The 25,422-nt window shown below is 47.0% G+C and overlaps 1 protein-coding gene across 2 annotated transcripts in view; it reads right to left on the reverse strand.

Annotated features, from left to right (window-relative positions):
- Positions 1–2,526: 2,526 nt before the first annotated feature.
- Positions 2,527–25,422, reverse strand: part of Psd4 (pleckstrin and Sec7 domain containing 4) — a 28,506-nt gene continuing 5,610 nt past the window's right edge. Inside the window, exons 2-17 of one of the 2 annotated variants that reach the window (XM_090336363.1) lie at positions 23,979–25,026; positions 22,664–22,789; positions 22,341–22,419; positions 21,589–21,964; positions 19,261–19,437; positions 18,689–18,769; positions 18,432–18,544; positions 18,183–18,241; positions 17,861–17,950; positions 16,139–16,182; positions 15,605–15,765; positions 7,408–7,478; positions 7,124–7,287; positions 6,562–6,706; positions 6,195–6,338; positions 2,527–4,680 (exon numbers count right to left, since the gene is read on the reverse strand). In XM_090336363.1, the coding sequence (XP_090192489.1) occupies positions 4,423–4,680; positions 6,195–6,338; positions 6,562–6,706; positions 7,124–7,287; positions 7,408–7,478; positions 15,605–15,765; positions 16,139–16,182; positions 17,861–17,950; positions 18,183–18,241; positions 18,432–18,544; positions 18,689–18,769; positions 19,261–19,437; positions 21,589–21,964; positions 22,341–22,419; positions 22,664–22,789; positions 23,979–24,914 (3,024 nt within the window). In that variant the 5' untranslated portion in view covers positions 24,915–25,026 and the 3' untranslated portion in view covers positions 2,527–4,422. Of the gene's footprint in view, positions 4,681–6,194; positions 6,339–6,561; positions 6,707–7,123; positions 7,288–7,407; positions 7,479–15,604; positions 15,766–16,138; positions 16,183–17,860; positions 17,951–18,182; positions 18,242–18,431; positions 18,545–18,688; positions 18,770–19,260; positions 19,438–21,588; positions 21,965–22,340; positions 22,790–23,978; positions 25,027–25,422 lie in introns of those variants that run through there. The other variant, XM_090336361.1, reaches the window with a different exon arrangement.

Consider the following 25,422-nt stretch of genomic DNA (forward strand, 5'->3'; position numbering starts at 1 on the left):
AGAAGAATATGAAACCAGTGAGGTGCTGACTGAACTTTACTTGTGTTCTTGATATGGATTCTGATTATACAATTACTGAAAATAATCCATGTCCTTTTCTGCTTGGGCCAATTGAGCTAAAATGGGCATCTGAATCCTCCAAGCAGAGAGAAAGCCAAGTGCAAAGATGGACCTCAAACTAAGTTGCCTTGTTTATAAGCAAGACCTAAATCAGAACCTGGAGAAAGAGTTGGGGATATCTGAGTTGGCCCAGCAAAGCTATGTGCTAATAGTTAACTTTCCAGGCCTTCCTTCTGTGCTAAGCATTGTTCTGAGGTGTTTACGTGCATAAGTATACTCAGTCTTCTTGAGGCTCAGTGTGGTAAGCAGTGTTATTATCCTCATTTTGTAGGGAAGCAAACAAAAGTGCAAGAATCTCAACAACAGGTCTGAGGCCAGGCAGCTAAAACAGGTACAGCTGGGAATCGACTCAAAACAATCCAATTCCTCAGCCTAGACATAGAGGCTAGGTTCACCTAGGCCTCTGTTCAGGGTCAGATGTCACATGGCCAACGAAGGCCAATGGCCACTTGCAAGTTAGGGGAGATAACGATTGAGAAATAGTGGATGAAAAGTCATTCATGATCCTTGGGGATGGCATTTCAGGGAGAGGTGAGCTGTGAATTAGAGCCAGATAGAAATGGGGACCAAGTAAGAAAGAAGCAGTTAGTGAGGGATCGCCATTCTGCAAGTTCACCACAGAGGAAGATGGGCCTCAGCCAAAGGAAGCAACAGGGTCTTAATGCAGATTTTGATTTTATTTTCCAGAAGTTATTTGAAGTCCAGATGCCAGCAAGATAATGTGAGGGTGAGCGGCTTAAACACTCCTAATAGGTCCCCTGAGGTGAGAGGTCTAGGGTAGGGTGAAGAGGGGACCATGTGAAATTGCGGGGGTGTAGTCAGCTGCAAATGTGCAATTCTTCCTCTGGGAAAGAGAAGAGGCAGGGAGCAGGTTTGGATGTCAAGGGTACAAAAATCCAGAAAAGATGGAGACAAAAGGTGGTGGTATTGGCAAAGGATGGAGAGTGAGTGGCCAAACAAGAAACACTTAAATACCTGTGAGTAGATCAGGAGACACAGTTTGTCCCAGGCCTGTTCTTGATCTTGTTCCTGGCTGATCCAGGTCATTGTCCCTGGAACCTTAAGGTTCTCAGGTTGTTTTAACAAAGATTTTGAAATGTTTTTAATTTCTATAAAAGTTGTATAAATAGTATAGTTCATTTCTTGGCCATCGTTTGACTCTATTTGCCTTATTTATCTCATCTTGTCTAAGAAACTCCTAGACTGTCTCCCTAAGCCATGAGTTTGTCACTTCTCTGTCTACAGCTGAGCCCCCAAAAAGGAGAGAGTTTAGGCCTTAAGCTATCGTGATCATGTTTATCTTCTGAGATGTTTAGAAAACAAGAAATGTATGTCCTTCACAGAAAGCCAGCTCAACACAGACCAAGAGAGAACAGGAGGTGTTTCATCAGGTATTCCCTGGAGCATTCAGACCAGGTTCCATAAATGGGAAAAGGAAGGAGTAGAGCCAACCTGAACCCACTTCTGGAACCTGAGCTAATCACCAGACCTTTTCCTCCGTTTACAAAAGGACCCACCCAGGCTGGGGTAAAGATAGTAAGAGGAAACAAGGTCAGACATAGGCCTTCAGAGGCCTATACGATTCCACATTTAGAATTGCAACTGAAAATTCACGCAGCTTTCACTTTGCTGGTCATTAAGAAAAAAAAAAAAAAAACACCTCTTTCTCTCAATATTCAGAAGGCTGTCAGCATCTCACACTTTTTTGGGGGGACAGACTTTCACAGACAGTAGGAGCCCTGGCCTGGACTACAGGATTGGAGAAGAGGAAGATTTTTAGGGGTACAGACTTTCTGCCACTTAGCACAGCTCGGTAAGCACATACCTGAGTAGAGAGCCTGGGAGATGCATGCCCGCCCCCAAGTGGCCATATGTTAGAACTACAACTCCACAATCCTGTCTACTTTTCCAGGTGAAGTGTCCAGACAGTATTTATTAACTTGTTGAAACCAAGCAGTCACAATCTCTTGGATTCAAACATCACACATGTCACCTTTACAAAACAAAAATAAATAAAAGAAACACACGTGTGCGCGCGCGTGCACACACACACACACACACACACACACACACACACTGTACTCTTGATTCTGGTCATGTTTGATAAGGGGGAAGAACCCTCTAAATGTTGCTCAATTTACAAACATCAGCTCTGAACCACATCACATCATCTGATGCTGTTTCCACCTGAACAAAATGAGACACACTTGTGTGTGGTTGTTAAATGCTACCTATACTTTTTGATCCAAGAAACTTTAAATATATACTCACCCCCCTGACAGGTCTCCTGAGTCAGAATCCTTGGGTATGAGAAAGAAATGTGGAATGTTTTTTCCAGGGTGCTTCCTTGGCAAGATAAAATATACCTCTATAGTCCTAGCTCAAGTTAACAGAGACGATGGCTAATTTATTAGAGTTAGAAATGTATTTAATTCATTTTGAATCCCCTGGCCAAAATAAAGTATCATATAGTACATAAAAAAATAAAGTATCATAGAGTACATATGAATGAATAAATGAAATGGGTGAAAAATGATTCTAGGGTCCCTTACATCTATGGTAGCCTGTCACTTACCATATATGTGATCACACAGACACACAGCATTCTATACACATGATAGACACCCATTTACACAGGGGCAAAGATGGATGTGGCCTGCCACACTGCAGGTAGCCCGAACTGCCTGACTCTCTCTCCCTCACACACAAATGCATACTTCTTATTTTGGTGGTTTGTATTTATTGAACACTCATCAAATTCATGGCTGGAAATTTGGTCAAAGACAACTCCTCCCCCGCCCATCCATCTGGCCCCCAAAGGGCTAGCCCATTTTATAAAGATCCAGGCCCCAGTCCTGGTTTACAAGCATGGGGGGGGGCAGCTAAAGGGAAGGCAAGAGGCAATGAGTCAGCCAGAAAGCAGTGGACAGGCAACAGAGGCCCCCACTTGGCAGACAGCCTACTTGCACACTTGACTGGACAGAGACAATGGCGGTTGCTCTTGCCAGCCAGGCCTCCTTTCCATAGGCAGGATCCTGAGGCCCTAAGTCTCCAAAACCTCCTCTAGAAAACAAACTCTGCTAGGAGGCAGCCACAGTGCAGGACAAAGGCATTTCCCAGGAGAGAGCAGCAAAGAGCTAGGAGTTCCCTCAGGAGCAGCAAAGGAGTCCTGGTACCCCCTGAGGAATGCAGTTTTAAGGGCTGTAGGAAAAAAGGATATATGGAGGAGATTAGAGCCTAGCTGAGGATCCTGGCCTCCAGTCTCAATCTATCCCTCATTCCTGCCCCAAACCACACGCAGCCCTCCACAGCTGGGTCTTGGTCTGTTCTGCTTCTCAAGAGGAGGGGAAAAGGGGTCCCTGAGGAGAACACTGCCAGGAGAGAAAAAAGCCCCACTCGACCTGCCTTCCTCCAGCTTCTTGCAGGAAGAAGATTCTGGTTCTGTTTGAGGATGGGAAGAGGCTGAGTGAGGCTGATGGTAGTGAGGGGTGTGTCAGAGTGTGTGAACAGAATGGACTCATCATCTCCAGAGTCTGTGTCCCAGAGTCACCCAAGAGCCAAAGGAAGAGAGCAAAGCAGTGAGAAGAGCAAGAAGCCCAAAGAGAAGAGGACTTGAGAAGGGAGAGAAAGCTTCCAGGCACCCCCCCCACCCCCAGCTCAAGAAGGACCTCCAGGCTCATTCACTTTCTCCCTCACACATTCACAAGCCTGGAGACACAAAAGCCCAATTGCTGGATCACATGGAGGAACTCAGCAAAAAGAGAGAGTGGACTAAGGAAATAAGATGGGAAAAAAGGAAGGGCAAACAAGAGACCTGGGGAAGCAATTTTTGTGGGAGGCAAGAGTCCTTTTACCCAGAACCATGCTGCAGCCCCCTCTTTCAGAGGGCAGATCAGCTCATTATCAGGGTGAAGCAGACCTTAGGATCGTGGCATTCCTGGTTAGAGTTCCACCAAGTCCTCTGCCAATAGCTGATGGGCAATGAGGCTGTTCTGGATTCTGGGGAAAAGAGAAGGCATGAGATGATGTTTGAGAGTAGAGCAGAGTCCTCACTTGGCCTCCCCTGTGCCCTCAAGAGTTATCTTGCCGATAGAAAAGGAAATGAGACTGGAGTGGGAGGACAAAAGCAGGTAAAGTATTCTTCAGGAAGTTCCAGACCCAGAGAGTGAAGACTGGAAAATGAACGTTGTTCTTAGGCAGACAAGGAGAGGTGCCTCGTCCCTCATGGGAGACCCAATGAACAGGGGCTCGTTTCAGCCTCAGCCCCACAGCAGAGGCTAGTGTCTTTGAGGTGCCATGGCTTCACAACTGGTTGCGGTTCCGCTTAGGAATGATCTTCCGGTAAGTTCTGCGCTCTGAGATGTTGCGTTTCACTTTGGCTGTGGTAGGGGCTTCATCCTGGTGCAGGGATGGGCTTGAGTGAGACTTCTTCAGGCTGGGCTTGGGGGACCAGGTGCCTCCAGCTTCCTTCCCCAGCTGCTCCTCCCACAAGGCCAGGTCTCTGGAGGGGCAATGGAGACGGGCGGCCAGCAGCTGCACATATGTCTCATAGCGGGTTTTCTGCAACAGACAGACAAGGCCCACTGTGTGAGGACCGTTCTGACTCTAGGTCAAGAGGAGGCCGGATTCTATGGGGCAATGCCCATAGAATTCTGCAGAGAAAAGTCCACACCAACAGAATTCACAGTGTTTAAGTAACTACATTTCAGAGCACACTTTAAGGCATGCTCTGCTACTGTCAGCCCAGTCTGGTTGTTCTAATATTGACTAACACCTGTTGTGTTGAAACTACCATCACGAGGCCATGTTATAGCGCCAAGACACTTGAGGATATGTAGCGCAGTGCTACTCAAGCAGCTCACATCTGGAGCAGAATAGCACGTTAATTGGCAGCTGTACAGCATGAAGCTAAGTGCCCTCATCTGCTTGATCCTCCAGGGCCTGCAACTAGCAGTGACTTGATCCCCAGTTCACCGAGTGCTTCTCCGTCCTCAGTCCCACTGGAAGTCTATCCCAGCCCTGGGAGGAGAGCTGGGTACAAATGACTGTCTCTAATGCCTGGAAAAGGAAGTGTGACCAAGCCAGGGGTGGGGTAGGGTCAGTGCTGAAGGTCCCAGCTGGGAGGTGGTGGTAAGAGGTTGAGTCCTTTTCTCTGTGGCCTCTGGGAGGCAGGGTGCTCTCCACTGCTGTCATAAGCAGTAAGCCAAAAGGGCGAGTTAGGGATGATGAAAACAACCCAAGAGGAGGGAGCATCATGAAAGCCAGATAGGCAGACAGGAGGTGATGGTGGCACCCTCTTCTGGGCCTAGGCCTCTGGATTGCCTCTGACACCCAGGACTCCTGAGACTGGCACCTACTGTTAGCTTCCTGTAATGAAGCCTAACTGGGATGTGTGAATGGGAGGGAGTAGGGGAAGACTGGAAACAATCACAGAGCTAAAAAAGCTCATGCCTTGGTTGAGACCACATGTAATTGGAGTGGCCGATACATTTATCAGAGAAATCTGTCTCAATTGTCTTAAATAAAATTAAAAATAACTCAGTGAGCTGTCTAAGAGAGTCCTTATAATATCTACTTCAAAGCTGTTGATTAAACAAGCTAGTCCATGCAAATAATAAAAGCCCAGGCGCAGATGGCTCACACCTGTAATCTACACAGGAGGCAGAGATCTGAGGATCCAAGGTCAAAGCCAGCCTCTTATTTCCAATTAACCACCAGAAAACCAGAAGTGGCACTGTGGCTCAAGTAGTAGAGGGGTAGCCTTGGGCTGAAGAGCTCAGGGGCCACGCCCAGGCCCAGAGTTCAAGCCCCACCGACAAGAAAGAAAGAAGCCGGTAGTATGTATGCTAGGTAGCTATAATCTAGTTGTGTGTGTGTGTTTCACTTTAGGAGCGGTCGAGTACACTGCTCGATGGGGAGGATTTTATAAAAATAACGTCTGGGGAGTGTTTCTGCCACGTGCGTGCTCCGGGCCCCGGGATAAGGCCTGGAGCCCGGGTGGTGGGAGCCCGGGCCTCGGCAGCCGGCAGGCAGCCCGGGAGGACGTCCCCCGATGGCAGATGGCAGCGGCGCACCTCGTGCTCCAGGTACTCCTTGCGCGAGCGGTACTCCTCCAGCTCGCGGCTGCGAACCCGCCCGTCAGGCAAGTTCCTCTGCAAATCCAGGAGGTCGTCGGAGGCAGCGTCCAGGCAATTCTCGTGCGACCGATGCTGCTCCTCCTGGGCGCGGGAGAAAGGGGGTGGCTGCCCCAAGTCCTACTCCCTGCTCCCCAGCTTCCTCCCTCTCTGAGCTCGGCCTGCCACCCCGCCCCTGCCCCAGGCTGGGCGCAGGCACAGTCCCGGGGCTCGGCCCCGCCCCGCCGCCCCGCCGCCCCGCCCACCGCCTCCGTCCCCAGGGCCCCGCCCACTGCCCACCGCCTCGCCTCCGTCCCCAGGGCCGCACCAGCGAGCTCTGAGCCGGGCTGACCGGCAGGATGGGCCTCACGAATCGGCGCTGGGAGCCCACTGCGGCCGGGAAGGGTGGAGAGGAGTGCGTGGCTGCAGCCAGGTTGATGCGAGAGATCCAGGAAGTCATTTCCATGGCAGTGCTGCGGGCAGAGACAGCCACGGGTCCCCAGGAGTTGACCGGACACCTGCCCTCCCCCACCCCGCCCCTCCCTCCCTCTCCCCCACCCCCTGCGTTCTGCCCCTCCACCCAGCCCCTCGGGATTGCGCTCCACCACTAGTGAGGGGGTTGCCCGATTTCGGTAGGAAGGAGGGAAACCCAGGGTGAGTACAGATTGACCTCTAATGTCAGAAATGATCCAGTTAGTGACTTCCTGCGATCCGCTATTCAGACCTGAGAGGCCTGGATGGACCAGACTCGGCCTGTCAGGCTGATGGGGGGCGTGGGCCGCACCCATCTCTGCATCCCTAGCATCTTTCCGGGGTCTGCCGACCTCAAGGTATCAGGGGGGCTCAGAGGAGGCCTTACCACTCCACTTGCCCCTGCCCTGGGGACTTACGGTGCCTGGAAGAGGTAGAGGCGCCAGTCAGCTGTGCGCAGCTGGAAAACATGCGGCTTCTTGGTGTAGTGTGTGGCTGGACTGGCCAGGGAGTGGTGGACTCCTACCGGCTCGTCGACCATCTGTGCCATCAATCCCTCCCCTGTGAGGCACTGGTCTTCTCCCTGCCACAGGACACAGGGGCTCACAGGAGAGTTATCATCAGCTGGCCACCCTCCCAACAGCTCTGGGGCTCTCGGGATCCCTCGGGCTGGGCTGCCTGTTAGGACTGCTGACTCTCCTACCTTAAGAAAGTACAGAACCATCCCTCGAAGTAAGGTGTGGAACATCTTCCAGCCACGCTTGCCCCATGGTGCTGTTGCAGGAACAGACAGAAAAGTGGGTGGTGGAGAACCAATTCCAAATGGATCAAAGACCTCAATGTAAGATCAGATATCCAGAAAATATTACAGGAAGGGATAGGGGAAACACTAGGTCTCCTTGGCACAGGTTGAAACTTGTGTAATAAAGACCCAGAAATACATCAAATAAAAGAAAGGTTGGACAAATGGGACTACATTAAACTGCAGAGCTTCTGCATGGCAAAGGACATAGCAAGATAAATAGAAAGCCCATAGATTGGGAGAAGATCTTCACTAGCTATACAACAGACAAGAGCCTCATATCTAAAATATGATTAGAGCTCAAAAAATTAAATCTCACATAAACAAACCCTCAAAGAAACAACAAGCACATTAATAAGTGGGCCAAGGACTTAGAGACATTTCTCCTAAGAAGAAATAAGAATGGCCAATAGGAACATGAGGAAATGTTTAACATCTCTGGCCAAAAAAGAAATCCAAATCAAAACAACATCTAGATTCTACTTCATCCCAGTTAGAATAGCCATTATCAAGAACACTAATAATGATAGATACTGGCAGGCATGTGGCCAAAGGGGAACGCTGCTACACTGTTGGGGGGGGGGGGATATAAACTTGTTCAACTACTATGGAAAGCAGTATGGAGGTTCCCTCAAAAGACACAGAGCTTCCCTATGACCCAGCAATCCCATTCCGGGGCGTTTACCCAAATGACCACAAACAAGGCCACACTTGTAAGTACACACTGGTAAGTACAACCATGTTCCTTGTAACATTAATTACAGCTAAGATATGGAATCAACTCGGATGCCCCCCCAATAGTTGAATGGATCAAAAAAATGTGATATATATATCATATATAAACACACACACAATGGAATTCTATGCTTCCATCAGAAATAATGGCATTGCTCCATTTGTAAGGAAATGGAAAGACTTGGGGAAAAAATTGTATTAAGCAAACTAAGCCAGACCCAAAGAAACAGTCTGCATGGTTTCCTTCATTTGTAATAAAATATGTCTAGAATATTTGTAGCAGAAGAGCATAATAGTTCAATAGATATGTGCATACGACCCTATAAAATGATGTTATTGAATTCCAAGAAATAAAAACAAGAGGTATTGTTTTTAGTCTAGTGTTTGCAGTTCTTTCTTTTCGCCCCCTCTTTAATTTATTCCCTGTTGTCTTTTATTTTTGTACCATTTGTCATGTATACAATGTTATCAGATTTGAGGAGGAAAAGGGGAATCACAGAAATAGTGGGACAAAGAGTAAACCAGGGGGAGCGGAAGATGGCGCCGAGACAATAGCAGCCTAGCTCTCTCTGACAAAAAGAGAGAACCAGGGAGTCCCACGAGCCAACTACCTAAAGAAATCCACAACAACAAACTCAAAAAGCAACAGAGAAGGACTCGAAAAAGAAAAGAAATCCAGATAAAGCTCACATCCAACTTTCTCAAAGAATTCTAACGCGAGGACCCCACCCCACCCCTTGCCGCTGGCTCCAAGCCTCGAATAGTGGCAGCGGAGGGCGCCGGGCTGGGCAGCAGAAACCAGCATAGGACCGGGCCAGCGAGCCGCAGAAGCAGCAGAACCCAGACGCAGAACACAGGCGGCGGAGGAGACCCGAGGGGAGTGAAAGACTCCCCAACACCATGCAGCACCCACAGATGGACGCAGAGGCGTGAGTAGTGCAGCGGGTCCCCAAACCCATCGGAAAAGCAGAGCTGGTGCCAAGCAATAGAACTTAATTCAGACCCCCCCACCCCGCCCGAGAAAGACCAGCAGGAGCAGGGGGACAAGGAATTTAGAATCCCGTCCCTTCCCTCAACAGCCCCCTCCCCCAGGCCAATGACTGGAGACTGACAGGGGAGCAGTGCTAAGACCCAGCTCCCCACCAAGGGAGGTGGAGGTGTCCCAGCTCCCACCCGCCCAACAGGTTCCTTTCCCAGGACACTGGGTCTGGAGAGTGGGGGGCGCTGCGTCCCTGCCTTACAACAGCGGGTGGGGTGTGTGGGAAAATAGGAGCCAGCATCTGTCCCCCTCAAATCTTGAGCCGGGCATCCTCCAGCTGGGAATCCTGAGCAAGACAGCACCAAGGGGCCCCCCACAGTCACAGACTCTCTGACAAAGCAGCAGGGAACTGAAGGGCTGACCAGCAGCCACGCTCACCTTCTGAGAATCAGAAAGGCTCTGCTCCGCCCTTGGAGCCCACGTCCTCAGCTGGGCCCCGCCCCTGGGAACAGAGCGGACACCTGCTGGTCCTGCTGAGAGCCCCTGGAAACTCCCAAACCCCAGACCCTTGGCTGGGCCCACCCCTAGAAGCAGCACAGGAAAACCAATCGTCCGCCCAGCACGCTGAGACTGAAGCTCGCAGATCCATCCCTCAGCCCACTGTGAGGCCACTGGTTGGGCTGAGAGCTAGTCAGGCAGCAGCACACAGCCTCTGGGAACAGGCTAAACACCTGCAAAAACTGCAAACTCTGACCTAGTCAGCAGAGGAATCAATTTGGCCAAGAACCACAGGGATTCACATATTCCCAGAACCACCAGTCCCAATCCAAGTAAAGACCACTACCTACTGACCACAGAGCGAACTACAACAACAGTTCTCGATGCCGAGGAGAGCACAAAGATGAATTACAACATACATAAATAATCAAAGCCCCACGCAAAGTCCAAAAGGAAACAAGAGCGAAGGGACGAGAGGGATGTCACCATCCCAAGAAATGACACCTGAAGAGACACGAAACATGACCCTATTCAAGGAGATGATTGTGGACATGACTAAAGAGATTAAAACAGAATTCCAAAAACAATTCCAGGAACATAAGCAGGAAATCACCAAAGAGCTCCTCGAATTCAAAAGAGAAATGGAAGAAAAGATGAATACCCTCAGAGCAGACATGATCAGCTCAGCGTCCACACTTCAAGCAAAAATGGAGGCATTAAGCAGCAGATTGACGGAGATGGAGAATAGAACATCAGAAATGGAAGATAAAACACAAGAACTGGAACAGAGAATCGCCACCTTGGAAAAATCAGTCAGAATCTACCAGAGAGAGCTCCAGGAACTGGCAGATGCAGCAAAGAAGTCGAATCTTCGTATAATAGGGATTGAGGAGGGGGCCGAATTCCAGGACAAAAGTATGCAACCTTTATTCACCAAAATCATAGCAGAGAACTCCCCCAACTACAAAAGGGAAAATACTCACATTATTGAAGGTTTCAGGACCCCAAACAGGCAAGATCCTAGAAGGAACTCACCTAGACATATCACAGTAAAGACACTAGACCTGAATACCAAGGAATTGATCTTAAATGCTGCAAAAACAAAGAAGGAGCTATATTATAATGGGAAGAAAATTCGAATTACAGCAGATCTTTCCACGCAAACCCTAAATGCAAGAAAAGCTTGGAAAAATATCATTGATGTCCTGAAGACCAACAACTGCCAACCCAGACTGATATACGCAGCAAAACTAGCATTTACATTTGAGGGAGAAACAAGAATATTTCACTCCAAAGAGAAGCTTTATGAATACGTGCACACTAAACCAGCATTACAAAGAATACTAATTAACCGAGAACAAATTGTAGAACATCAAGAACCCCCATCAAGAAGCAAACATCTATAATTCACTAAACACAAAAGGGGAAAAAGAGAGAGAAAGAAAAAGTACTACCAGGGCCTATATTCAAAGAAACAAGAAAATCTAGTAGAAATGGATGATTTCTTAAATAAATATAGGCTACCCACACTGAACAACGATGAGGTGAACAAATTGAACAGACCAATTTCTTACAATGAAATTGTGGAAGCAATCAGGAAAATGCCAACCAAAAAGAGCCCAGGTCCAGATGGATTCACTGCAGAATTCTACAAGACGTTTAAAGATGAAATAACACCTGTACTCTTGAAACTCTTCCGAGAAATAGAAACAGAAGGAGCAATACCAAACTCATTTTATGAAGCTAATATTACTCTCATTCCCAAACCAGGGAAAGACCCAACAAAAAAAGAAAACTACAGACCTATCTCTCTAACGAACACAGACGCAAAACTCCTCAATAAAATATTAGCCAACAGAATCCAGAAACAAATTTAAAAAATCATACACTATGATCAAGTGGGCTTCATCCCACAAATGCAAGGCTGGTTTAACATTCGCAAATCAATCAATGTAATACATCATATCAATAGAGTTAAGGATAAGAATCATACGATAATTTCTCTGGACGCGGAGAAGGCATTTGACAAAGTACAACATCCATTCATGTTGAAAGCACTAGAAAAAATAGGAATAAGAGGTACATTCCTCAAAATAGTGAAAGCCATATATGAAAAACCTACAGCCAGTATTATACTAAATGGTGAAAGATTGGAACCATTCACCTTAAAATCAGGAACTAGACAGGGATGCCCACTCTCTCCACTTCTCCTCAATATAGTGCTGGAACTCTTAGCCAGAGCAATAAGGCAAGAAAAGGGATCCACATAAGGAAAGAAGAAATTAAACTATCCCTATTTGACATGATCCTCTACTTGAGTGACCCAACAAACTCCACTCCCAAACTTCTAGAATTAATAAACCACTTTAGCAAAGTGGCAGGATACAAAATCAATCTTCAGAAATCAGTAGCCTTCTTGTACACCGACAATACACAAACAGAAGGCCAAATCAAGAAAATGAGCCCATTCGCAATACCCCCCAAAAGAATTAAATACTTCGGAATATACTTAACCAAAGATGTAAAGAAATTATTCAATGAAAACTATAAAAGCCTAATGAAAGAAATTAAAGAGGACATTAGGAAATGGAAAGACATCCCATGGTCATGGCTAGGGAGAATCAACATATTGAAAATGGCTATACTGCCAAAATTGATCTACAAATTCAATGTAATCTCCATCAAAATCCCAAAGACATTCTTTATGGAAATAGAAGATATAATCCAAAGATTCATATGGAACAAGAAAAGACCTAGATTAGCCAAAACAATTCTAGGCAAAAAGAGCAATGCTGGTGGTATTACAATACCAGACTTCAAACTCTACTATAGAGCCATAATAACAAAAACTGCTTGGTATTGGCACAAAAACAGACCAGAAGATCAGTGGAACAGAATAGAAGACCCAGAAATAGAACCACATACCTATAGGCAACTTGTGTCTTACAAAGGAGTCAAAGATATACAGTGGAACAAACACAGTCTATTCAATTATTGGTGCTGGCAAAACTGGGCAGCCACATGCAGAAAACTAAAAATTGACCCTAGCCTTTCGCCATGCACAAGCATTAACTCAAAGTGGATCAAAGACCTCAACATCAGACTGGAAACCGTGAAACTGCTACATGATAAAGTAGGAGAGACACTGGAACTCGTAGGCACAGGCAAAAGATTCCTGAACAGAATCCCAGGGTCACAACAGATTGGAGAGAGACTCGTTAAATGGGACTACCTAAAAATAAAAAGTTTCTGTACAGATAAAAACACAGTTGCAAAAATAGACAGACAGCCAACCAACTGGGAAAAGATATTCACCAACAATACATCTGACAAATGCTTAATATCTAGTATCTACAGGGAACTCAAGAAACTAGTCCCCTGAAAACCCAATAAACCATTCACTAAATGGGCAAGGGAACTAAAGAGAGACTTATCAGAAGAAGAGATTAAAATGGCAGAAAAACATATGAGAAAATGTTCATCATCTATGGTCATAAAGGAAATGCAAATAAAAACAATCCTAAGATACCACCTTACCCCAACAAGAATGGCCAAGATTTTGAACTCAGACAATGACAATTGCTGGCGGGGTTGTGGAGAAAAAGGAACCCTACTGCACTGCTGGTGGGATTGTAAACTAGTTCAGCCACTCCGGAAAGCAGTGTGGAGGTTCCTTAAAGAACTGAAAATAGACCTTCCCTACGATCCCGCCATACCACTTCTGGGCATCTCTCCTGAACAGCATGACCCAGGATATTATAAAGACACCTGCTCATCTCTGCACTATTCACAATAGCCAGGCGATGGAAGCAATCCAGATGCCCTACTGCAGATGAATGGATACAGAAAATGTGGTATATATACACAATGGAATTCTACATAGCCAACAGACAAGATAAAATAATGGCATTCGCAGGGAAGTGGATGAATCTAGAGCGAATCATGCTGAGTGAGACAAGTCAAGACCTAAGGAACAAAAGGCGCATGGTATCCTTAATATGAGGTTATTAAATCCAAAGAGTACAAGAGTGAGGACTGAGTAAGTGCATACCCAAAGCTATGGACATGGTAATGGAAACACAAACATAACTATATAGACATAAAAACCTATGACTCTATAGACATAATGTTTTATTTCATAAATTAATATGTTTCTATGACATACAAACCCTTAGCCTAATTTTGACTAAGTTCTAAATACTAAGTCCCAGTGATTGTAATTAGAGATTCCCTCCTTGAACACTTGTTTGTTAAACTTGTCATTTAAAATATGATGTAGACATAAGCCATATAATGAATGATTGTTGTCCTTAAGGTACTATGTTATCTCTCATCACTTTTGCTGCCCCTTGGTTATCTCATATTGTTACACTATCTCACTTTGTTACCTGATATATCGGATATATTTGTATTTGGTTATTTGAAATTGGATAGGGAACAGGGGAAAACAAGATGAGGGGTGGGAGTGGGGGGAGGGAAATGGGGACCAAGACATGTGAAAGGGTATCAATGTATGGGAATTAATGCACCATCTATCTGGCAAATATCATGTAACCCTTCTATTAATTACAATAAAAATATATGAAAAAAGAGTAAACCAATGCAACAGTGATACTGTTAGATACAGCTTGGGGGGGAGGACATTTGGGAGGGAGTGGGAGAAAATGAGATGGGGTAACACTGTTTAAAAAGAAATGTATATGATCATTGCCTACGTAACTGCAACCCCTCTGTGCATCACCTTTACAATAATTTTTAAGTGGGAGGTGATAACCACATCCAGACACACTTAGGCACCCACAAGTGTCACAGTCACCAGGCCCTCCACCATCTCCAGTCCCTCATCAGGATACATATATATAAATGCATGCTAACACAAAAGAAAATACTCACAAACATCTAGAGTTTTCCCATGTGGAAAATTCCACTCAGAAACAATACTAGAAAACAAATGTGGATATTCAAAAAGCATCTTTCCAAATACATGCCCACAACCCAGGAGCACACATGCTCATACGCAAACACATTTTCACTTGGACACCATGAACCTATCTAGAGGGGCACAGGAGCTCAGGTCCCCAATCTTGGGGGATTCTGCCTTATGCATTCCCATGTGGGTGTCAAACTCCACCTTTGTCCTTCCTCCCAGTCTTTACCCTCTGGTCTTGTATGGCAAGACCTGTTGCTAGCTTCTTGGGCAAAAAGCACAATTCTCTGTCACCACCTCCTCAGTTCCTGCTTAGGCCCTTGTGAGCTCTTACAACCAATGCTGATTCTCTTCTAGTCACTGTACCCTTATTCAATCTGTGATTCTAGAGTGGGCCTTGGTGATCACTGCTCCAGTCTGCAGGTTTATTCAGCAGCTCTCAACTGACTGGACAATGAGGCCCTAATGCAGACCCTGACAGTTTTGCCCCTTGGACTCCACCTCATTCCCTTCTACACACTTCTGGCAGATTCTGCTTGTTCTGTGCTCTGTAAAGGATGTCCTTGGTCCAGCTGCAAAAGTATGGCGCTCCTTGTTCTGTTTCATTCAGAAGCCATCATTTACTTAGAAGCTTTCCCTAGCCCTGTCCCTTAGAACAAAGCCTTCCTCCAGGTATCAGCCCTCCATCTACCTCTTATCATATGGACAAACAAGCATATGAAGATGCTTGTTTAATCTCTGCCCTATTACAAGGACCTGGGAACCCAGTCTCAGTACTGACAGTCCTACTTTCCCAGGACACAGCACCTGGCCACTGTTCCAGACATGCTGAGAAAGGAATGTGAGCTGCCTGTGCTTGACACGGGCCATTTCTCTGTACACAACGTACACACGGTATGGTCCTTGAACTGAGCCACTCCACTCTACACCTAACAGCCTGATCTGGGGCAAACACTCACTCTTCTTGCCATCTGCATCATGGTGCATCTTCCGAGCCAAGATGCCCTGCTTATATGTGGGCACCGTGGGGTCCTGAGCCAGCGAGAGGAAAGGACTATTCATCTTGGTAGCTAGTGGAGATGGTCGGGCCTCCTCAGGTCTAGACGTGTCCTCTTCATCCCTGAATGAAAGAGAATTAGACTGGAGCACAGCTGGGTGGAGGCTACCAACCAAGAAGTACCCATCATCTCTTATTAGGAAGGCCCATGGTAAGATCCCTAGAAAAGAATCCTCAAAGGCAAGATTATGTATTTCTGGAATGTTGATATAGCAATCCCTTGCTTACCCCTGCTTCTTTAGTATTGTCTGGGATCCTTTACCTTCCATAAGACTGACCTACCCCCCCCCCCGGCCCACACACACACCTATGGCTCCACCCATCCAGAGGATGGATGCCTGGAGCCCTAACTTCTCCATTTCTCAGGTAGGTCAGAGAAAGAGGAAGGCCTAGATGGAAAGGTAAAGCCAGAGAGGGGAAAGGGGCTCTCACTTACATAGTCCACTCTAGTTTTTCATTTCGGATGGACCAGTAGAGGACCTGAAATGGAAGCATGCAGTCAGGCAAAATGCCCTCAGGGTTACGGTATCTAAATTCAATCCAACAGATAACACATGCAAGGCCTCTTACCTCTACCTCCTTTATAGTTGACCTTTTCCTTGAGCAATCAAGCATCCATCCATCCATCCATCCATCCATCCATATACCCATGCAAAAATAAAAATTAATTATAGAGCATTTCCTATGTTCCAGGCCTTGTGCTGGGTACTCAAAACATAAAGATCATCAAGGAAGCCAAGTCTTTGAGTTGCTCAAGCTTACTGAGGTCTGAACTAGTCTTTTTTGAGGGGATCACGTGTGGCGTTTGAACTCAGGGCTTGGGCTCTGTACCTGAGCTCTTTTGCTCAAGACTAGCACACTACCACATTGAACCACAGTGCCATTTTTGGTTTTTGAGTGTGGTTTTGAGTTTGGAGAGAAGAGTCTCACGGGAATTTTTCTGCCCAGGCTGGCTTCAAACTGTGATTCTCAGATCTCAGCCTCCTGAGTAGCTAGGATGACAGACATGATCCACTGGTGCCTGGCTGAACTAGTCTTTTTAAAGGAGGCATAAATCACTCACACACACAGGGAACTGACAAAGAACCTGCTGAACAACTCCAGCAAGAAATATTTGATAATCCTAGTTACTCAGGAGGCTGAGATCAGGTTCAAAGCCAGCCGGGGCACAAAAGGACCTGAGACTCTTATCTCCAATTAACCTCTAGAAAATGGGAAGTGGGGCAGTAGCCTTGAGCTGAAAAGCTCAGGGACAGCGTCCAGGCCAAATTCAAGCCCCATGACCCACAAAAAAAAAGAGAGAGAAGATTTGATAAATGAAAAATGAATAATGTGCTAGAATTTTTAATAATACGGTAAGTAGAGTTAATCTAGAGTATCTTGCTTACTCTTATAGCCCTTGAAATACAAGGTATCTGACACATAATGAGAGTTCAATAAGTGATCACTAAGTATAGAAAAGAGCCAGTGCTCAATTGCTCATGAAGCACATGTATATGAAGTGAAAAGCACCTGATTTTTTTAATTTCATCTCTTCCTGTTTGTTCTAGTGTTTTGAATTCAGACCCTTACTAGGTTACCACTCCAACACTTGAGCCATACCCCCATCTGCTTTTGCTTTTGGTTATTTTTAGATAGGGGTTAGAAAGCCTTTGATCATCTTACATCCTCCTCTTACATAGCTGGGATTGCATGCATACCCCACCATGCTCAGCTATTTCATCCTGACATTTGGGGTAGTTATGCCCTCCAGGAAGACTTGAGTTGCTCAAGACTAGAAACATCCATTTCCAATCTGACCTCTTGACTTTCTTTCCGTGAAATGTGACCTTTCATCTTCTCAAATGAGCAACAAACTAGCTCAAATTCTCAGAGGTTGAAGAGTTAAAAAAAAGTCACTTGGAAACCTGATAGAACATTTGAAGAACCGCGGCCTCCCAGTGGGGTTCACTCAGTAGGTCCAGGACTGAATTTTCAAAGTTCACAAATTTTAAGATCCAACTGATGCTGCTAGCTAGCTCTATACAGGCAAAGTCTGTTTTTCTCAAGCATATTTTAATAGATGCAAGGTCTGAACTCCACATCTCCTCTGAACAGGAACCAAAGTCCCAGGTCCCAGACAGGGAGCCCAGGCCCTAATCTAGCACAGAAGCCATACCTTCAGCAATTCTTTGGGGAAGTTACCACCATCCTGGAGGCCATTCAGGTTGGTTATGAATTCCTGGCAGCTCATGCTCTTCCCAATATTCTGTGGCCATGGAGAAAGTAGAACAGCTAGAGCACCTGGCCCTAATAGAACACACCCCTACGAGTCTCTCAGGAACATTCTCTAGCTCCCAAATCCCTCATGCCATAGGGCCCTAGCACTAACCCATCCCAAACCTCTGTCCTCCTCCCGTCACCTCCCCACCCAATTCTCCATGCCACAGCCCCATTCTGACCTCTGCCTTGGATTCACAGGCACTCACCCGCCTTCTTACCTGTCCATGCAGGTCTGTGTTAAGAAGCATGATGGCACAGGTCAAGGTGTGTATGGAATCTGCCAGAGAGAAGGGGAAGGGGGTTGGAACCTAGATTTCTGCATTCTTCCACATGAGGCTGTGTGACCCCTCTCTCTCCTTCCCCCTAAATTCTCCATGGCCCAAACACATTCCTAGCAGCTGCTACCCAGTGAACTCCTAGCAGACACAAGGACACTTGTGTGCCATCCCCAGGCAAGCCCCTCCTACCTACTGAGGGGAAGACCCCAGGATTGCAGTAATGGAAGCGTCTAGAGAACTGGTAGAGGATTCGTTCCCGCTCCTGGGTCTCCCCGCTGAGCACCAAGGCCTGCAGGAAGCCCCTGAGAAGGGGCCAGAGTCAAAGAGAGAGTCAGATCGGGATACCCCACAGACCCCAAGGCCAATCACATCCTAGCCTTGGCAGGGGCCAGGCTCTGCAGCCACTCATCCTTCCTCTACACCCCCCCTCCCACCAAGGGTGTTACCGGAGGGCTTGGTCCAGGCTCTGGCCACCAAACTGGAAGAAGGACAAGTACTCCTCAGCCACAGCCCTGCTGAAGTCATTGCTGCCAAAGGAAAATGGAGATGAAGACTGGACAAAGGGTCAGGCTGGGCTCATACAGAGGGGCCTCCAGGGCCTGTACACATGGTGCCTGATATGGCCGGGGCTGACCAACAGAAAACCATAGCCAGGCTAGACCCTAGGTCCCAAGAGGGCAGCCATGTCTGGCCTGCCCCTGGCATCTTGTCCAGTGTTCATAGGAAGGACTATGGAATGTCTGGGGCCAGCAAAGGGAATTGACCCAGTGGCTCTAAGGAGGATCAGGGCATGCTGAAGAGGGGATGAGGTCAGGCCTCTTCTGGGAGAAAGCAGTCAAGATGCCCAAAGAATGGGGAAAAGGATAAGGAGGGGATAGGGAGGGGCCAGGTCAAGAGTGAGAGGCAGTGATGGGGCTGTACAGGGAAGGAGAGGGGCATACAGTGAAGCAGGTCCATTGCAGTTGTCCTCTGTCCCACCTTGCCCTCAGGAGCCTCCCTCAAGCTTTAAGCTCCTTACTTTTTCTGCAGGTAGGCAGCCACTTCAGACTTCCGGAAACCATCCAGGTGATAGAGGCGCGAGGCTAAGTTCCAGGCCTCCTTGTCATTCTTGATACCATTAGCCATCTTGTCTCCAGCTGGTGGACTCAGGTCTTCTTTAGGGAACTGTGTTTGAGGCATGGGGCTCTCCAGAAGCCTGGAAAAGTCCATTAGTGTCCTCAGACTTTCGCTTGGAATGGACATTCCAGGGTTCTGCATCAAGGGTCCTTGCAAGAGGGATGCCTAGAGCTCAAGGTCATTGCTGGAACTCATGGTGCTGAATGGTTGAGCTGAGAAGAGCTGGACTCCAGACCCTCATATTTGGGGGAGTGAAAGTGGAGTTTTGTAGTGAACTACTTCCCCTACCTAGAGCAGCTCTTGCCACAGGAGACGGTCTGGAGACCTCTGACAGTACAACTAGGCCCAGACAAGGCTCCTCAGTCAGAGAACACCGAAGCTAACACTGAGACTCAGATTTCACTCAGTCCCATTTTCAACCCATCTCTTCTGTTTCTCCTGTAATATTACAGACCGTGTGGAGTTTCCTAGTTATTTAAATATTTATTATCTGAGTTACTACAATTAGGGAGTTGAGCACATAGGCAAATGTCATTACAATATGGACACAGGCTTTGACAAACTGACCGTTTACTAGATGTTATTCAACAGTCCTCCTCGTTGACTATGAGGTCAGTTCTTTCCTGATCACTTCTTGGATTCCTGAAACTCTCAAATATCCACAATGCCAGACAAATATGACAGAAACTAACTGAAAAGGAAAACTACAAATCTTGCCTAAAGCAGGATTTTACAATGGCCCCAAAGCGATGCTGGATAATTGCAGGAATTGCATGGAAAAGTTGACAATGAGGAATTATAAAAGATTAGTCTGCTCAAACAAGCAGGAGGAAATAAAAGTGACACAACTGTCATATGTAAGAGAACTATTTAAATAACCAACTGTATAGGATACCCTAAATTTCTACATAGGCAGGAAGCACTTTGGCAAAGTTACACTGTAAATACTAAGTGTCATGGAATTCTATACTTTCAGTGTGTGATTTGTATAGTGCAGGAATTGTATTTCAATAAAGCTGTTTTTTTTTCAATAAAGTTGTTTTAGTTTGGTTTCTTTGGTTTGGTTTTTAAAGACAGCTAATTGTTGCTTTGAACTCAATGTAATCTTCTTATCTTTCTGAGAGGTGGGATTAAAGACATGGGTCACCATACCAGGATGCCTTGAATTCATTTAATATAATGAAACTCCTTTTTCAAAATACACTAAAACCAGCCTCTGAATGACTTCAGGTTGGCATGGTTTCCAGATATATAAGGAAAATAGTTGGTTGTTGTGGGACTTGAACTCAGGGGCTGGGTGCTGTCCCTGAGTCTGTGCTCAAGGCCAGTGCTCTACCACTTGAGCCACAGCACCACTTTCAGTTGTTTTTGAGTGGTTAATTGGAGATAAGGGTCTCATGAGAACTTTTCTGCTTGGGCTGGCTTCAAAGCACAATCCTCAGTTCTCAACCTCCTGAATAGCTAGGATTACAGGGGTGAGTAACTGATGCCTGGCTATGGTATTGTTTTTGCTTGTTTTATTTAAGTTGCTTTAGGGTTTGGGATGGAACTTAACAATAGTTCATTTGCTTGATGTATATACAGCCCTAGGTTCAATTCCCAGAATTACAGCAAACCGAAATTGCTTTAATTTCAAGATTTTGTCATTTAATTTTAACTTCATTAACTTTTAATTATTTTATCATTATGATCTTATGAAGAGCTGATCGGTTCTCTCTCTCTCTCTTTCTCTCTCTCTCTTTCTCTTTCTCCTCCCCCTCCCCTCTCCCTTTCCCTTGAACCCAGAGCCTGGGTACTCTCCTTTAGCTTTTTTACTCAAGGCTGATGTTGTACCATTTGAGACACAGCTCCACTTCTGGCATTTTGGTGGTTAATTGGAGATAAGAATTGGAGATATGAGGGCCAGGAATTTGGCCTAGTGGTAGAGTGCTTGCCTAGCATGCAGGAAGACCCGGGTTCGATTCCTTAGTACCACATACATAGAAAAAAATCCGGAAGTGGTGCTGAGGCTCAAGTGGTAGAGCACTAGCCTTGAGGAAGTTCAAGGACAGTGCTCAGGCCCGGAGCTCAAGCCCAAGACTGGCAAAAAAAAAAAAAGAATTGGAGATATGAGTCTCATGAACATTCCTGCTCAAGCTGACTTTGAACTGCTGTCCCCAGATCTCAGCTTTCTGAGTTGTTAGTGACAGTCATAATTAGGAGCCTGGGAGACAGCTACTTTGAGACTTACCCTTCTGTGGAAGCCAAATGAACATTCAGCTGGGCACCTACAGCCTCTGAAGTCCTGGCTGTGTCTTCCCTCTCTATTTCTTGCCTTGGGTCTGGGGTCTCCTCTACCTCTTCTTTCTTCTGGGGGGCTGACTCTACTCCATTTATCTCCAGAAGCAAAGGGTAAAAAGCATCTGATGGACACTTGGGAAAATTGCCAGGGCTATGGTACAGAAGCTGTGGGCTGCCCTCCCGGGAGGCAGGGCTGGCCCCAGGGCCAAGGTCTGTGGCCTCAGATACTGGGCCACTAGGTTCTGGCAAAGACTCTTGGCTCCCCCAGGGACCAGGGACCAAGGTGCAGGGCGCAGGTTCCTGGAGATTCCCAGCATCCTTCTCACCTGAGGAAAAGCAGGAGTCAACAAATGCAGGGCAGGAGGCAGGAAAACAACTGGCTACCATCTGGCAATTTCCCTCTCTGGGGCAGCACACCCTGTCCTCCCACAGGTAGGATCTCTCCCACACTAGGATGCCAGATGGCCTGAAGAAACTCCCAGGACTTTAGTCTCAAGGTAACTAAGGACTCTTGCTGAACTCAAGATCTGGACATTTCCTTTACTGAACTCTGTATTTTAAAGTCTGTCTGATTGATGAAGAATTAACTCCAACCATGTTTGGTTCCAACAAAATTGAACAGCTCCAGGAGTCAATCATCTCTATTCTGCATCCCAAAGCACCTCACCACCTGATTTCCTAGAACATCATATAGGGTCTCACCTCTGTCCTCAGAGATAAGATGTTCCTGGGGCCAGGAAGGACTCTCTTCTATCTGCAGGCCCTTAGGGCTGGATGGAACCTGTTTAAAGAGGTACAGACCTCTGGGGTAAACTCAGGAGACAGCAAGGAGAGTGGGGGCAGGTAAGTGGGAAAGGAATAATACTGAGAGTATATGGAATCCCCTCTGTCTACTATCATCACATCCCAATCCACAGAAGCAGTCTAGACCCTGGGTTCAGCGATGTGAGCCTGGGGGAATCAAAGGGTTTGTATTCCTCCTTTACAGACACATACAGTACAGCCTATAAAGGGAAAGGACTTGCCCAATGCTGCACAGGATGTGTGTCAAGGCTAAGGTCAGGTCCAGTGTGTCTTGTCTCCTGGGTCAATACTCGGTCCGCACAGGATACTACAGGTAAGGCAGGGTCAAGTTTGTCTTCCAGAGAAGCCTGAGAAAGAGAGAGAACAAAGGGCAGGTGGAATGAATTGATCAGAACAGAATGCCTACTAAGCCTTTTCCCATACTCTATGAGGCATCTCCTCATAGAGGCAGGCTACTCAAATGACCTCATTTGGAGTAGCATCTGATCAAGGAGGGCTGTGTTACTGAGAGCTGCTGGGCTGAGTGAGTTCTACCAGAATTAGATAACGCCAAGCTTTCACATCCATGCTCCCAGACTTCCATCTGAGGACCTGAAGTCGTAGAGTAATGTCCTAGGAGAATGCAATTCTATAGGAGCAGGAGCTCCACTGTTCTTTGGGAATGGAGAGATTAGAAAGTAACACTCTCGCTCAGCCACTTGAATCCTCTTATCTCTAAAACAGAGGACTCTCTGGGAAAACTCTGCTCCCAGTATCTCACATAGCTCCATATTATCTCACAAGTTAGGCGGTATCAAGGACTCCTGCCATTGTCACGACATACCCTGATCTACAAACATTGGACAAGAGAACAAAAGAGGATGGACTGGAAGTAACAAAATGCTGAACTATCTCATGAAAATAGAGGTCAAGACTCCTGAAATAGAAATGTATCTGTTAGAGGCAGCAGACAAGTCTAGGCTGCCTCTGCCCAGCTACAGTTGGGAATGTCTTAGAGGCAAGAAGGGAAGAAATCTGAGAGTGGCTACAATTCCCTGCGATTGAAGCTCTTGCTCTCCAAAACTTTCTAGACATGGCTCCTTAGAGCCGGTGAGATATGGAGACATTTGTGAACCTCACTGTCATCTCATTCAATTGAAACCATGGCGTGGAGAAAATCTCCTATACTCTTTTTTTATTTTTTATTTTTTTGGCCAGTCCTGGGCTCAGACGGGCCTGAGCACTGTCCTTGGACTTTCTCAAGGCAAGCGCTCTACCACCTGAGCCACAGCACCACTTCCGTTTTTTTTCTATGTATGTGGTACCGAGGAATCAAACCCGGGTCTTCGTGCATGCTAGGCAAGCACTCTACCACTAGGCCAAACTCCCAGCTCCTCCTATACTCTTGAAAGCCATACTGGTTACGATTCTCTACAACTCTTAACCCAGATCTTAAAAGGTCATAAGAGAGTGTTCAGAACCCAGTGGTCCCCAAGAAGGGCCCTCCCTGCAGTGTCCCCAGAATGGGCCTGGACTGATTTCTTGGAATAAACTTACCTCATCTTCTTCCTCACCAGAAGATGCTGTAGAAGCCCTTTCCACAGCGGCCTGTGAGGGCCAGCAGGATGGGTGTGATTTGTAGGGAGGCACAGGAAATGGAGGGGTGGTGTGCCCACTGGAATTAGTCCTGCTGCCTTCCAAATCTGACTCACTGCCTGGCTTCCAGGAGACTGTGCATCCCGGGCGAGGAGACTCCAGAGTCTGTGGGCTGTTAGGCCTAGTCCTCATGTTGGTATGGGAGTCTGGCAACTCCCAGGAAAAGCATTCCCCAGCAACACTGGTATCTGAGCAGGGGCTCTCCAGAAAGAGAGGGTTGTCAAAGAACACACTCTCTTCTTCAGCACCCCACTCCAGGGAGGAGCCTGCCACGTCTTCCCTTGGCCAGGCTTGGTTTTCCCCTTCCGACGCACTGCTGTCCTCTCTAAAATCCTCCTCCACTGGTGGGCTGGAGCTCAGCTCTACATTGCTAGAGGAATCTGGAGGAGGTGGAGGGATGCAGCATCTCAACTCAGCCCTGAGCCCTTCGGTCTTCTCCAGCTCCTCCTCCAAGTCCAGGACACACATCTGGGCCTGCAAGATGCCAGCCCAGAACACCACCTGTGTGGATGAGCTCTGGCTCTGCCGTGGACAGTCCAGAGTCTGGCTGCTTCCCAGAGCCCCTGGTGACCCTGATGCCTGTACAGGCTCCCCATGGGAAGAGCAACTCTCGAAGTGTGCAGTCTCCAAACCAGAGCCACTGTGAGGAGCAGAGTGCCCGGTGGATTCAGAAGGATCAAGGGGCCAAGTTTGCTCTCTGCAGGGTTCAGTTGGGTCTGGTTGGCTACACGTGTCCCTCCAACATGCTCCTGGGCAGGGCTGCAGGTCATCTCCCAAATGCATGTTGAGGAATTCCATTGGCTGAGGTTGGTCTGAGAGTCTGTTGTCACCCATCATCCACAGAGCAAAAGCTATACAGGAGACCGTTAGGGGTGTCTGTTTTTACGATCCCATTTCATGGATTAGGAGGAAGATCAGCCAAGAAGGCAACTGGGAACTGACATCTACCCTGCAAATTCCCAAAGTGAAAATGTTAGAGGACTGTCTGCCTCTGGAAGCACCAGAGTGCCAGACACGTTTGGAGTACCTGTAAGTTATGGCGTTGCTTTCACAGCCCACAAGGGGCTATCATGTGCCATCTGATCTCGTGACCTCAGCCTGGCACCAGAGCAATACCTGTCTCCCAAACACCCATCTATCCACTGAAAGAATCCCATATGGCTTAGCTGGAAAGGAAGAATTAGGAATTTCTATTGGAGAATGCAGAGACTGGGGTGGTTTTATCAGAAGCAACAGACAGAAATGTCTCAGGCCTTTGGAAATAGAAGAAATCCAAAATGGCATGTTAACAAGAGGATGGAGGGGGAGGTCAAAGAGACATAGATTGGCACCAAGAAGGGAGCAT

Source organism: Megascapheus bottae, chromosome 7 (genome assembly GCF_031878675.1).
Source record: "Megascapheus bottae isolate mThoBot1 chromosome 7, mThoBot2.hap1, whole genome shotgun sequence".
Taxonomy (NCBI): Eukaryota; Metazoa; Chordata; class Mammalia; order Rodentia; family Geomyidae; genus Megascapheus; species Megascapheus bottae.